Source organism: Aplysia californica, unplaced genomic scaffold, assembly GCF_000002075.1.
Source record: "Aplysia californica isolate F4 #8 unplaced genomic scaffold, AplCal3.0 scaffold00086, whole genome shotgun sequence".
Classification (NCBI taxonomy): Eukaryota; Metazoa; Mollusca; class Gastropoda; order Aplysiida; family Aplysiidae; genus Aplysia; species Aplysia californica.
In genome coordinates, this window is record NW_004797356.1 from 1,521,122 (window position 1) to 1,536,525 (window position 15,404).

General features: G+C 37.9%; 1 protein-coding gene and 1 long non-coding RNA gene across 3 annotated transcripts in view; both read left to right on the top strand.

Annotated features, from left to right (window-relative positions):
- The window catches only part of LOC101852165 (phospholipase A2 group XV), a 21,799-nt gene extending 12,759 nt beyond the window's left edge, over positions 1–9,040 (top strand). For both annotated transcript variants that reach the window (XM_005094646.3, XM_005094647.3), the window contains exons 4-6: positions 2,184–2,282; positions 4,612–4,839; positions 5,830–9,040. In XM_005094646.3, the coding sequence (XP_005094703.1) occupies positions 2,184–2,282; positions 4,612–4,839; positions 5,830–6,350 (848 nt within the window). In that variant the 3' untranslated portion in view covers positions 6,351–9,040. The remainder of the gene's footprint in view (positions 1–2,183; positions 2,283–4,611; positions 4,840–5,829) is intronic.
- Positions 9,041–10,312: 1,272 nt separating this feature from the next.
- LOC106011301 lies at positions 10,313–14,179 on the top strand. The gene is made up of 2 exons (XR_001184715.1): positions 10,313–11,916; positions 12,019–14,179. It is a non-coding gene; the product is annotated as an uncharacterized LOC106011301 (long non-coding RNA).
- The last annotated feature ends 1,225 nt before the right edge of the window (positions 14,180–15,404 follow it).

Consider the following 15,404-nt stretch of genomic DNA (forward strand, 5'->3'; position numbering starts at 1 on the left):
AAGTTGTAAATGTATTTTTAGTTTTAAATCCCAAGTTGTTTAGCTCTGGTTTTATTTTTTCAAAAGGATTTTGCATTTTTCAACAGATTTGTACTCTGGCTCTAATTGTGGACCATACATACTGTACTATATCAAAGACAAAGTAATTATAAAGGAATCTCGAAAAGGGTGTTTGTCAGATGTGTTTATTCCATTTTTTAAAGGAAAACTTGTCAGACAGAAATTGTTCATGTAGCTTCTTTGTTATTCATGCCGAAAGCTCTTTTTTCTCTAATGACTTGTTTTATCAGCTTTTATCCTTTGGCATTGATAAAATGTGACATGTAGTGTCACTACGACATTGATAACCTGCTTTGCAACACCTCCTTCCTTGACGTCGTGCTAATAATTGTATGTCAATAGTTTGCTTTATCTTTAGATCTTCCCTTCTTTTCATTAACATTAATTTGTTTGCTCCTTGGCTGTTTTCGGTGTTCCTGTAGTTCAGCCCTTAGCTCCTTTTTTCGATGAACTGTGAAAATATAGATTGATTTCACTGCCTCTGTGCTAGAGCAATGTAATAACAACTGTGTCTGAAATGAATGGAAATTTACATCACATATAGAAACAATGACCCCAAATATGTTGAATTTTAACCAACCAAGCAATCTGTACTGTTCAACATTACTGACAAGGCGCTCTATCATGAATTTTTAAATTTTTAGATACATGGTAAAGAAGTTTCTATTCATGCCAACTTTTTGCGCAAAGTCTGTGTCATTATTTTCACTCAAGTGATAGCCTTCCTTGAATTTGAAGGGGATCTTGCTCTGCTTTGAGTGTAGCAAACTCTTCAGTATGCAAGTGATGCATTTGAGCAAATTGCTTTGTCATTTAGGAGATAGATTAAGTAACTGATGATTGTCAAGTGGACCCATCCTGCTAATTTTCCTAAAGTCTGAAAGCAGCATGCTGATGTTAGAAGAGGCTTTTGTTACTAAAGGTTTAGTTTTTATCACTGGTTACTTTCAGCAGTTGTTGAGGAGTCTCATTTTTTAGAGGAAAAAAAAAAGAATGAGTTGATTGTAAGGCATGTAAGATTCAAAGGTTGGAACACTATTGTGTAAAGTTCTTTTGCTGATTCTGCTTTTTGACCTGTCTGTTTTTATTAGGTTTGACCTATGTCTTTCTGTTCTTAAACCTTTGCAAGGGTTGATCTACGGGTCCTTCATAATAATTAGGAGTCAGCGTGCACTATAAATAGTTTTAAAGTTCTGAAGTCCGACTTTAATGTGTTCTCTCATCATTAAATCAAAAGGGTTTTGTTTTTAAAATTTTCAAGAAACCAGTCATATAGTAAGAGTATAACGCCATAAATGTAAGTACTCGGATCCAGCAAATGCCTATTCTTTGCTACTGGTTTCACCTCGGCGTCATGTACAGAAAACATATTCAGCAGCTTCATAGGGTAATCTAAGATCATTTCAAGGTCAAGTGCACATATTACGTCAACATGCTGAACTGCACATGGCTGGCTCGATAACGGCTCTTGATATCACACTAAATCAAGACTTGTTTATATGTGAGGCATTGTGGTGAAATCAGGCGCTCTTCAAATTAGTTAAATCAAAGAAATCAGCCTTTTGCTGACCGTTTGGCAACCTTTTATGTCTATTTGAAAACACATTTCAGGATTTCTGTATTGATTTTTCTGAAAAACGTTAAGGGACAAAAAATGTAAGTTTTCAGTTTATAGAGACTCTCAAGCTCTGGAAGTCACCGAGTCACCAAACTTTGTCAGTCATTTTCTTAATTTTACTGCTGAAACCATGTGACCCCCCACCATTTCCGATCGCAAGTATCTTGAATTCTATTCAAGATAGCTGGGTATTATTTTCATTGAAAGGTAGACAAATGCACAAGCTTTAAGATGATACCAGTAACTCCATATGGCCAAAAAATGACGATGGTCTGATTCCACCACGCCGTGACACGCAGGTTGATAGCTGCTCCCATTTCTCATGCATAATGTTAGTTCTTCTTTCACATCCTATCTTTATGTGCGTGGTTGTTTGTTGTTTTGTTTTGTTTTTTGGGGGAGGAAGGGGTTTGTTTTTTGTTTTGTTTTTTTGTTTTTTTTTGGGGGGGGGGTTGTGTTGTGTGTGTGTGAGTATTTTAATATAACTTTTGCTTGACTTCCACAGTTCAGTACTTTTTTCCCATAGTCAAGGACTTGGTCTCCCTGGGCTACGTTCGGGGCAAGTCTGTCAGAGGAGCTCCTTTTGATTTTCGTAAAGCGCCAAGTAAGTTCAACAGAAATACAGCCGAACCTGTTGATAGCGGTCACTCAAGATCACAGAGAGAGAGACAATTATAGCTGCTGTGGACAAGGTCTGGGTTATGGTCACTTACCCACACTTATGAAGATGAATTCTGATATGGCACATGTACTCGAATAACTAACAACAACACAGGCTAAAGGGAAACCGTCCCTGAGTTCCCAACATTGTACGTTTTGTTGGTTTGCAGGCCTAGAAAGGTATAAGAACTAAGAACATTTTTTCTTTTTAAATACTGCCAAAAGATTCAAATGCCCACAGCATGGCGGCCGTTCGCAAAACAAAACCACCCAAGAGAAAACAGACAAACAAACAAAACGCTAACCCAGGCAGCTGATGGCCAGTGTAAAACAGAGGCCACACTGCTTGTCTTATGACTGCATTGCATTTACAAAGGTCAGCAGCTGCGTGCTCAGTTCACAGAACACTCGCCCATCGTTGGCATCAAGTCCTGCACTCTCTTTTTTGATAGGGAGTGTCGTTCTAGGTTATAAGCCCAGTTGCTTCTTTTCACTGATAGAACTTACACAGTCTTAGAAGAGGTTGGAGGAAAATTTTTGTAGCAAGTGACCATGATGAGCAGGTTTTCAGGCTGACTTGTCACAGAAAATGATTTACTGTGGCCGCATTATACAGAGACAGCTATGGACAGATTGAAAATGTAGGAAAAATGCAAGGATACCACAGAACAGTGGCCAACAGTACAGGTGACTGCTGAGGCAGGTTTGACTGTACTCATATCTGATGTGTTCATATGATCGTGTTACATTAGACCTAGCTTTCAACAGACTTTGATGACCTATCATGAAGAAATATGCTGTCTTTGGAAACACCTAAAGTATGCTGGTTTATGTGTGTGTGAGAGAGATAAATAATTGATGCTTCTTTTTGTGTTGTTGTTTTTGCGGGGGGAGCACAGACTTTCATGGGGTCCATGCAAGTAAGTATATATATAAATATTATATGCCAGTAGGATCATGGGTATGTGTGAACATGTTTATTGAGAATTATGAGTGCATGGTTAGAAGTGTCAACTACCGTAGGTTGTCTTTTTTTTTTTAAAGGATCTATTTAAAGGCCAGTAACTCGGTCATCTTTAGACCAGTTTCAACAAAGCTTGAAATGAATTAAACTCAACCAAAGGGACAACATGAAATTTATCAATATATGAAGAAAAATAATTAACATGTTCAAGTTATCAAGTGTTTAAAATTTCAACCAAATTCGTTTAAAACGCAAAACTTTACGACTTCTTAAAAATATTCAGCCACAGGGGTGTGATTGGCCCGTTCTGGTTGTAAGGCAAAGACAGTTACGCCATGACTGTCACATTAGATGGACATCTCTCCATGGTGAGAAAGTCTTGAGACATTTGCGGAGGAGAACGGGTTATGTGCTAAGGAAGCCAGGTTCCCCATCAAGAGTGGCCCTTGCATTGCCAGAAAGGTTTGGGGAACACCTTATGAGCAGAAAGCTGACGAATGAATGGTCACCACTTTCCCCCCCTTCCCCCAACTTGAACCCCTTCATTTATTTTATTTGGGTTTGTTGGGGTTTTTTTAAACAGAAAAGAGCCTACGGATTCAACCCACAGAAAATCAAAAGTTGAAGCCAAGGCTGAACGTGAGATCCAAAGAACCGACCAAAAAAAATGCATGCGGCATTGTTATTCAAAATTTCTAGCAACGTATTCAAACTTGAAAGGAGAAAAATGGTCAACAGTTTATTATGCTTAAATAGTCTTCATTTTCCCTGAGTTTATTTTGAATTTGTTCTTCAATGCACAAGTATACATTGTAGTTGATTTTTAAGAAATGGCAAAGTTTTGCATTTTTATCAGTTTTGGTAGCAGTTTTTTAAAACTTTATACTTCTTGAACAAGTGAACTGATTTTTATTCATTCTGACAAATTTAACATCCCTTTTGTTGGCTTTTAATTGTGCCAAATTTTGTTAAAATTGGCTCAAAGTTGACTTGAGTTATTACCATTTAAATGAGTCCTCTTGTATTTTTTTTAGACTCCTGTGTTTCTGTTGTAAAGTATGAAATTGCATGAACAACAACATCTGTGGGTTGTTTTCAAAGATTCAGTACAGTCTCTCTCTCCATTCTGCTGGTGAATGGATGGAGCAACTTTGGGCAGGATGATGTTTTCTCAGAAAGAGTATGGAGGGGGGGGGTTTTTGGTTTTTGTTTTGGGGTTTTTTTCACTCTACCAATAGTAGTTCATTGTAGAACATTCCAATAAGTTTATTCCTTCCTTATCATGTACTGTATTCCATTATGATTTCAGATGAGCTTGGTGAATTCTATGAGAACTATAAGAAGCTGATTGAAGAGACATACAGAATCAACAACAACTCCAAAGTTGCCCTTGTCGCTCACAGTATGGGCAACCCAGTCACTCTATATTTCCTCAACAAGCAGCCCCAGGAGTGGAAAGATCAGTACATTCAGTCGTTCATCACCATTGCTGGAGTGTGGGGGGGAGCTGTCAAGACCCTAAGACTGATGTCTTCAGGTAATTTTTTTAATGAACTCTATCAGTGTCATGATCTGATATCATATCCAGTCTTTACAAATATGACCTTATGCTGAGACATTGCGGCACCTAAAGAGTTACACATAAATTAGCCGTTCAGTGCCTTAGTTGTGAGAAGACCTAGTTTCTGTAAGGACAACTCATTATTTAGTTGCACTAGCCGGGAGTTTGGATGCTGATTGGAGTGTTCCTCTTACGTAATAAATGCTCAGGTGCGTTTATCATTCTCTGCTGGGGTAGGGTGTTCCAATTTCGTTGCAACACATCCACTGTGAAGCTTTCTCAACTCGTAATAAATATCAACCAATCGAATAGCTAAAAAACAAACAGGTTAAATAAACCCATCTAAAATACTGTCCCTTGAAATAGTTCAACACATTTGAGAAAAAACTTTCATATTTCTGAACAGTGGTGGCTTATTGCAAAACATGTCAATAAAGACAACCAAGTAAATTTGAATTGAATGCTTGTTTCAGTATATTTAATTTGATATGTTTTAATTTAATTTGTTTGTTAGACTTTAAGTTTAGAATGCTTTGTTACGGCATGGGCATGTTTCAATTTCTTCTCCCTCTTGTTCCCGTTTTGTCATTGACCATGTGTTTATTATCTTAGCATAATCTCGAGACATTTAAGATATTTTGGAAGGGGAGCAGTTTCGATGGAGTAAGGGAATTTGGCGGGAGGGGGGGGCATCACCAGTGGTGGATACAGTTTTGGTAGTGGGCTGGATTAACTTAGCCTTTATGGCTTTCCACAGCCCTTAGAGACTCTTTTTTTTCATAGCTGTACCTTGTGTAACAAAAGCATGCATTCGTTTTATATATTTTGTTCTTTTAGATTTTTTAACTTATATTCTTTCTCTGTGTGTGTGACAGGATATTGCCCTTAGCAATATTTTCAGGTGTTTTAATTAGATGCTGCTCTTAACCCGTAGACGTGGTATTCAAAACATTTCCGTACCCACAGGTGATGACCTAGGTGTAGTGATCGTCAACCCTCTGAAGGTGCGGCCTGAGCAGCGAGCAATGCCTAGTACAGCTTTTCTCATGCCCACCGACCAATTCTGGCAACCTTCGGAGGTCCTGGTTCAAACTGAGAAAAGGAACTACACAGTGATGGACTACAAGGACTTCTTTAATGACATGAATTACACAGATGGCTACAACCTGCGGCTGGACACAGAGAAGTTGATCCATGAGGTGACACCTCCAGGTGTTCCCGTCCACTGCCTGCACGGCCTGGGAGTGCACACCCCTGCAGCGCTTGTCTTCCCTCCCGGTGGGTTCCCTGACACCTATCCAAAGACAGTAGTAGGAGATGGTGATGGCACCGTGAACAAGCGCAGCTTGCTGGGCTGTCTGAGGTGGTCAGGGAAGCAGAAGTACCCCGTGAAGCATAAAGTCTTTAAAGGAGCAGAGCACATGAGCATTCTTTCTCTTCCTGAGATCAGTAAATATATTGTCAGTGTAATCACTGGGAAAAGATGATGACATTCCAACCTTTACCCTTTTTTTTTCTCCAATATACTCTGCATTGATGTGATTACATTTTAAATTCATTTCTCGGACAATATTTAGTTTTTACTGGCTATAGTTTGAAATAGGTTGTCATAAATATGTTAGGGAGGAATTCACGGAAAAAATGGGCACAGCTTTATTTCTTTTCTCATTTTTCAGATAAGCTTTAAGACTTTAAGGTTTAGGCACACTCAAGTAATTTTCCCTATTCTTATATTAAGTTTCTGCCTATTTCTTTGTAAAGTAAAAATGAAAGGACAATTCTTATGTTGGAAAATAACTGTCTTAACTTTTTCCTGAATAATGATGTCACAGACAACCTTAACAAATGACCTTTCTTGTTTTGGGGACTTTGGGTTTTTTCCCCTTGGGGGGGGGGGGGGGGCTAATGCTGTTTATTAATGGTTTGATTGTTTGACTTATTATGTTTGCACATGGCAATCTTAATGCTATGAGTTATTTTTATTCTTTTCTCAGGTTTTTTCCCAGAATACTGATAAAGATATTAATTACTATTCTTGAGTCTTTTTCCTCTTTGGGGCTTTGGGTCCAGTGTAATTTACTAGGAATCAGGGTAGTTGACTACAGTTATGTTTGTCCTGCCACACCCTTGACATTGTGACATCCGACTTTAAAGATCTCTTTGTTTTAAAACATCATTATACTTTTAGTGCATATAAATGAAAGTTCAGTTGTTCAGTTTTGTTATTTTGGTGTTCTTGGGTACAAAATTCTCATATGTTTCCCCCTTGTGACTATTATTTTACCTAAGACATAATGTTATACCGCTTTGTACCTCTATCTAGTCAGGTCTCATTGATCAAAGCTTTGTATTTTATTTGCTGATGACTATAGGTCTGTGCTCAAGGGATGAAGCTCAGGTTTTGTATAAGATATACCACTCTTGTTTCCATTATTAACTCTGTCAAGACACCAGCACATTCTGGACAAGCAAATTTTGTAGAAACTTTCGGAAATTGTAATGTTACTTTTTCTGTGTTCTACAGTTGACTCTTTTTGTGTGTGTGTGTGTCTGAGGTCAGCACCAGCAGTTATGTATGGCACAGTTAGTGTTTGAGCTTTAAAAAAAAGTCTAGACAAAAGGCTTGGCAAATCTTTTCTTTTTTTCTACCGGTGTCAGTATCCACTCTTTGAGTTTTTCTAGAAACACCTCTCATTTCATCTTATTTGCATCTCTTGATCTTCATACTGATGGATAATGAAATGTCTTCTTCTTTGTGTGAACCATCTGGCAGAGTATAGTTAATCTTCTTTTAAGCTTGATCCAAAGGTGTGAGTGCAGCGATTTTCACTTTTATTTTTTAAAAGTGTGACGGGATAGAAGAATGGCCTTTTGGTTGTGAAAAATATGTAGCAATGAAACTGCATATGGCCAAAATTTACATGCAGAAGTGGACAGTCCTGAGTTTTGCTGAGCAAACTCCTTTTTTTGTGCGAAAAGACTAAGTGGATATAAATGTCTCTTGTGTCCTTTCGGCGGCTTTACTCCATGGGTTTCTGAAGTCCCATGCGTTTCAATTAACTCTTTGCAATTATATGTAGTTTATAGTTATAATATATTTCTATGTTGAAAATCTTTTCATGTGACATTGATTACGTCGAGGTATTATTTTTGTAACATTTTGTATTACCCATATTTTTGCTCTCCTCCTTATCAGCCTTTCTATTCTTTTGTACTCTCAGTCTCAAAGGCGTGTGCCTGTTGCCCTATTTGGTTTTGTTTACCGTCCTTGTCTGTGGACTAGGTGTGTAAACCATTGGTCATGAGCTCTGTTTATGGTTATAATAATGAGCTGAGCTTCGAAGTCACAGGTGTGTGTTTTCCATGTGAAGACACTAAACCATGTTTGATGGTCATGAAGACCCTCGCCCTTAAACTGATTCAATTACCATAAAGACCTCTGCATCCTTCATATTCAATAACCATAAAAATGTCGGTATTGTCAACAAGATTTTTTCATCGTCATCATCTCAGCTCATTTTATGCATTTTCATACATTATTCATGCTGCTCATGATGCATTTTATTGGTAAGGGCTTACCAAGCAAAGCATTTCATCAGGACATGGTCACGTTTTCTTCTTTAAATAGAAGAGGATTTTTTTTTAATGACAGAGTATTGCTCTTCAGTGGGACAAACTGTATTTATTTGTCTTCCTTTAGACTCTTTTTGAAATTTGTAATATATGCCAAGAATTCCATGCACTGTTTGTTTTGCTCACATATCTGAGTGGGAGGTGTTTGACAGTTTTGAGAGACAGGAATGTATTGTGAAGTTCTGTTGTCATGAGGGGCAATCTATGAGTATGAGGATTTCACTGTGTGCTGTCACGTCTGCTACCATTCTTTTTGTGTTTTGCTTTTGGCTCCTTCCTCTTTGAAAGCTTGATATGAGTGACTGAAAAATGAGACTGTGTTTGCTTTTGGCTCCTTACTCTTTGAAAGCTTGATATGGGTGACTGAGAGATGAGACTTTTGCTTCTTGTTCACTGTTTAAACTCCTTATCTCTGGCAAGCCGCTGCCATCGGCTTGCGGTCAGAGCCGCTGTACCGGTGATCCGCTGGCAGCAGCTTGGTCACATTCCTTTAAATCATTGATGTTAAATAAATTTTTGGCAACTGCCGGAGACAGGTTTCCTTGACCAGGAGTTATTTCAATTGATAAAGAACTACCAAGACAGGTTATTTTTTTCGATTTAATGACCAATTTAGTGACATGTATGTCTCTATTTGGTTTCATACCAAAAGAGGTCTCCGGCATAGTGGGGAAACCCCCTCCAGAGATAAAGAGTTGAAGTGAAGGCAAGTCATAGACGGAGGATGTGTCCTTTTTGGAATGGAACATCCAAGTGCTTTTATCTTATCAGGTCTAAAAGTTATTACATCTGCTCTATTGTGTTTTACTATTGTTATTGCTGTCTTCTATCTGACCATTTTTGGTGTGAAAATTACTCTTCTGAACTCTGTATGCCTTTGGAATATTTTGCTTTTAGTGAATTCAGCTTTCTAAAATCCAAGCCCTTTTTTTTGTGCTTTTCTTATTTTACTTTTCCTATCATAGTAGCAGTAGCGATCTACATTATTTTCATTTCGTTTTTAGCGAACCCATTCTCAAAGCTTTTTTATATATATATATTGCTTTTTTTCCTCAATAGATACACATGCAAGTGCCTCTTAATATGTGCCATTCTGTTAGCAGACTCACTGCTCTCTATAGATGTGGATTTGGTCCTGCTTTTTCTGTTGCCATGAACTGGTTGACCTGCACTGATCAAGTTCACTAACTCTTGATATGCTGTTCGATATGACCGCTAAATGCTATTGAGATTACGTTCCTAGTGAATATCATTGTGTATATATGTCATGACTGTGTGAAGAGAAAGGATGGGGGGGGGGGGGGGGGTGTGCTCTTGTTAAAGGCTATTTTCAGAATAGGTAGATTCTTTGAGGGGGGCTCTCGTGGCCTAGAGGTTAAGGTGTTCCCCTCTCATTGAAAGGTCCCGGGTTCGAATCCGGGTAGCGACGAAAAAATTTTCTTCTATAAAATTTGTTTCTCCTTTCACCTCCTTTCCTGCTCTCTAGCAATTTAATGCTGTCATCTGCTTTTTTCTCCACTTTCTGCCCCCACCCCCTCATCTCCTTTGCCCCCTCCTCTAGGCTCCTGACTATTTCTACAGCCTTTCCACTGCTTCTCCTTGGCTCCTTCTTACTGCTGTCTTTCAGCCACACCCCCTGATCTTCTGGTAGGAAAGATCTACACCTAGCCTTCTCGGACAAGGGTGAAAAATGTCGGAGGTCCCGTGTGCAAGTTGCGCACATTAAAGATCCCTTGAACGTCCAAAATCGATAAGACTAGGCTTTGGCTGCCTGCCGAACAAAATTCAAAATTTTCTACCAACTGAAAATGTTAGGTGTATCCCGCACGCTCATATGACCTTATGCAATTGTGAGTGCCGTAAAACACGTACCAAAAAAAAAAAAATTTTGAGAGAAAACTTTAACGTTTAAGGCTGTGATGAGAATGAAACAAAGGGAGGTCCACGAAGGCTGTCCTGCATGATTCTAAAGGGATCGAACCTTGGAGCTGATGAGGATGAAGCACATGTCTTTTATCACTTCCAAGATGACCTCTGTTTTAATCAAATGGACTTCTGCATATGCAAATAGCAAGAGTGGTAATATTGGTTATGAATTTGGTTGCAATATGGAGGCTGAAAAATGTTATAACAAATAGTGTTGTAGACTGGTTGTGTATTACTGTGCAAGGTAGGCCTACATTTTTTAAAAACTGTTTGCAGACTTAATTTTAACCTTTACACAGTAGGAGCAGCTTAGTACAGCCTTTGGTGTCTTTGTGTTTTTGACTGGTAACATAAAGTGTGTGTGTGCTTACCACCTATCAATAAGGAGGAGCAATATTCATTTGAATTTTTTTTCCTTTTTTAAAATTTCCAACCCGTATTACTTGGAAGTGAAAAGTAGATTCTTCTGTTACCCAAGAGTTATATATATAAATATGCTCTGTTCTTCTCAATGCTTTAGAATAAAGGATTTTGTCTCTTCACTTTTTTTCTGTATCTGTTGTCCACCTTTTTTGTAGCAGTAAATGACATGGGTTTTTTTTTTTGTCAATGTACAAGTACTACTGTGTCTCAGTTCAGGAAGAGAACAGGTTTTCTCAACTGGAAAACTGCTGAGCTTTGGAAAGGGATTTTTAAAAATCGTACTTGCACGCTGCAGTAATTTAGAACATATACATTTGTTGAAACTAATCTGTACCTGTTTCAACCCACATTGTGTAGTTGAGAGGTGGAACCTATGTTATATTCTATAGAATGAACGTAGGGAGACCCCTGAATTCGTCCTGTGACTGATTAATTGATCTGATTAAACTTCACTTGTTAGCCTAAGTTACAAGTGTAAAATGTGTTATTGTATTTTTATTGTATTTACTTACTTCTGCTGCTGTTTGGGGGTCAGTAATTTTTCACAATATAATCATGTTCTTCTCCACTGGTGGGTTTTTTTCTTCCCCTACACCTGTAGCTCCCCCAATCTACACCTCTCCTTCCCTACCAACTTACGCATACCCATACTACATACACACACTTGCATTCTTGAAAGTGGTACGTCGTAGTCATAACAATAAGAGTAAGCAATTAGATGAAAATGTAGAAGTGTATATGGAAGTTGGAGGTCTAAACTTCTTTACCCGCATGAGTATTTCATTGTGGTCTTGTTTGTGTCGATAGGCAGCGATCTTTAAAGGGGCTAACACCATGTTTAAGAAGATGTTATAATAACAGTTTGTCCATCATATAAAACTGATGATGGCTTCCAAGGAGGAAGGAAAGTTGTAGATCTTATTAACTCACTGGCTACCGGCCTTGGCACGAACGTATTTGGAATTTTTTTTCCGCTAAAGGGTAGCCACTGTGGTGCGAACGGCTCGCGGTATTAAATCATGAGTCATTTCCCTTTAATTTGAGACCGCTTCTTGCTCTCTAGCGCGAAAGGTATTGTTTTAGTGAATTGTTTCCTAAAGTCACTCTTCAGTCAGCAAAAAGGTATTTTTTTTGTGAATTGTTTCCTAAAGTCACTCTTCAGTCAGCAAAAAGGTATTTTTTTAGTGAATTGTTTCCTAAAGTCACTCTTCAGTCAGCAAAAAGGTATTTTTTTAGTGAATTGTTTCCTAAAGTCACTCTTCAGTCAGCAAAATGGCGTCCTCTCGACCAAAACGTCAACAGTCTGCTAGAGCGAATATCTTTGAAATAAGATAACACAAATCTGTTTTGTTTTACATATAGTTTATTATGTTTTTTCTTATCAGTGAAAATTTGAAGCTTCTTCTATGTTTAATAGGTTGGTCTCAGTGATTTTTTGAAAATACCCCCAAAAATGTTGGTAGTCAGTGAGTTAATATTAGCTACAGTTAATATTAGCTACAGCAGGTAGCTAGTATGGTGAAGAGAGAAAAGTAAGGGAAATAATAGCATGCAAGTCGTAATGATCACACAGTGCTTGTCCCTTTCCCAAAGTGGTACACCTATTTGTCTAAACATGAGGTTATTTGGTTAAAAAATAAGATGTTAAACCACACACCAATAAAAAAAATCATGTGTGTTTTCAGGGCTCTTCATGATGGACCTGTAGTGTTCTGAATGCTTGTGCATGGTGTAGCATAATACTTATTTATATGTTCTGTCAAGGAAGTGCAGCAGCCCTGTTGGAACATGATTTCATTGTGTCTCATGGGTCTTTTTATTTTATGTGCCGGGTAATATCTTTATATAGTATAAGAGATATGGGTATAAATTACTTCATTCAAGACAAAAGATTATTTAAACTTCCTCACTTGTTTCACTACATCTTCACAACACAATTGCATTACTCTTTTCTTTTGTCAATAGATCAATGTTCTTTTATTTGACATGAATTGGCAATCAGATCTTCTAGCTTGGATAGATGTAAAATAAAATAAAGTTGTATAAAATGAAGCAAGACACAGAAAATGCTATCAGTATATACTTTACAAAAATTAAGCCTTTTCTTTTCAGTTTTGATAATCAAACATGATTATATATTACATTGAAATATTTATGACATATATCACAGATTAGCTCAAGTTGTGTTCATCCTTATTCTGTGGCTCAAGCCTCCCAGAATTCTCATTTGACATCTCGACCTTCCATCTCAAAGATTTCTATATATGAAAGTTACTTGTGATCAGTGTACAGTCAAACCTTGTTATATCACCCTCTATTACTATTATACCGCCAGCCTTTGCCTGCCAATGTACGGAAAGGAATGCTCATATAATTGGCTTGAATAAACTTCAAAGGAACTGTGCAACTTCAGACTGCAGCAAAATGTCTGGCATTGCCAGATATCAGCCTGATGACAAAAGGCTAGTTAGTGCCCATGAGGCTTTTACTTTGTGAGGACTCACGCTCAGGTTTACATGACCAGTCAGAGGTGACTGGAGGACTGATGAGTATTGGATAGAGAGAAAAAAAAATTTGTCAGGGTCCTTGACACTAATATAGCCTAGCTTCATGTCCGGCAAAAATTTTCTATTTGATTTTACATAAAGTTTAGTTGGAGCCATACATGTAATTGGTTGCAAAGTGCTTTTTCCCCTGCGTGTGGCAATTGCACAAGACAGATCAGAATGAGGCAAGACTGGCCACCGTTTGTCTCCAATCTCTAGTTTTTACGTGTACCACTCTACCAGTAGTCAAGATGGCTATCGGTGCTATTCCATTATGTACCGCCAACTTCATGCTCGTCTCAAGGTAGGCAGTATATAACAGGGTTTGACTGTACTTGTGTTTTCATTCCAGGGATATGAATGAAGTACAGCATAAGTGTTAGATGTTAATCGGTCAATGCACCCTCGCTCAGGCTCTAAAAATCCAAAGGAAGAACTTTGTTCTGTTTAGGCGAGTTGTTTTCCTGAAACTAAGGTCAGTAAATTGTGAGTGAGTTATTCCAGCTCCCCCCCCCCCCCCCCCCCCAACAAAACTTGTGGATAATACAGTGCAAAATGATGTTGGAAGGTTACTTCTCATCATTACAAACTGGGATGTGAAAGTGAACATAAACAACCATATTTTGCGGAAATTTGTGAATATTTGGCTTAATTGTAATGTGTGAAGTGTTGTGGCATAATTTTCATGGATATGCAGTGAAAGTTTTTATTTGCTTATTTATCAAAAGCATTCTGTTTGCCATTGTGTCATAGAAATAAATAAATGATGCTTGTTTTGAATGAATAAAGATGTGTTTTCTTTATTGTGTTTAAACACATTACACCCTAACGGTCTGGATGGAAAGTCCATTCCTAGATCCTAAGCAAGGGCAAGGAACCACCTCCCGTGAATACAAGTGGTTAAAAAACACATTTTAAAAATACTAAACAAATTCTGAAATTCCTGAAAAAATAAAAGTTAGAAAGAAAAATGAATAGAGTTTCAGAAAAATGTAACTTAATATATGTGCAAACTGTTGGAAATGTTCTAACTTTAGTTAGATCGGGGTGTCCGACCCGTCACTCTCAGCCTCGCGGTCGGGCCCTAGATCTAAATTCTACTTCTGATAAATCTGAATCGCCCCAAACTCTTGCTACAACGTTTTCATCGTTATCTGATTCATCAGATTTTTCATATGCTAGTTTTAGCTCAAACCCATCGTTATTTCCTTTTTCAAACTCAAGTTGTGTTGGTTTTCAACAAGTCGAGACACCTTCGGAGTGTCGGAAACACGACTGTACTTCGATCGGCTCTAACACTAAAACTAACGGCCCCTGAGTCAAGGCAAGACTTCGTTACTAAAGATACTAGGTTGCGGGCAGGTTAGGATGGAGCGTGTAAGGAAATTCTGGGGCGAGTTAGGGTGTAATGTGTTGTGTTTGACTGCAGAGGTGAGTCTATGTATTCTACTGAAAAATAAAAGCAAAGTGACGGATGTATTTAATTTACACAGATTCGGGGCTCCCATCTCATTTCCATCTCATAATTTAACTGTACGAGTCTAAACAGTAAACTGGTGTAAAGAAAGGTATATTATATTTTCATGAAATGCATTTTGTAAAAAATTGACTGGAAATTTTCATTAACTATTAACAGCAACATGTTGATTTGAAGTTAAATACAGAACATGTGTAAAAACATGTCATGACATGGTGGAATCAGATGTTCATCAATTTTTGGACATATGAAGCTATCAAAGAAGCTTGTTAGTTTTTCTTGAACTTGGTGAAAAAAATTACAGTCTATCTTTCACATGTCCATTCATCCAAAAATGTGTTCCTTATTGGATGGAGAAGGTTTCTGTGCAAATAAAAAATTGCTGAGAATCACCCATCAACCAGAAAAATTCTGCTTTCTCCGTTCCCTGAAAAATTGACGAGTTCCTGATTCCACCGCAATGGCCCAAACATAGTAGTAATGATAATAATAATAACAATAATAATTAGTACATTTCAACAGTGCCCAGTCCCTAA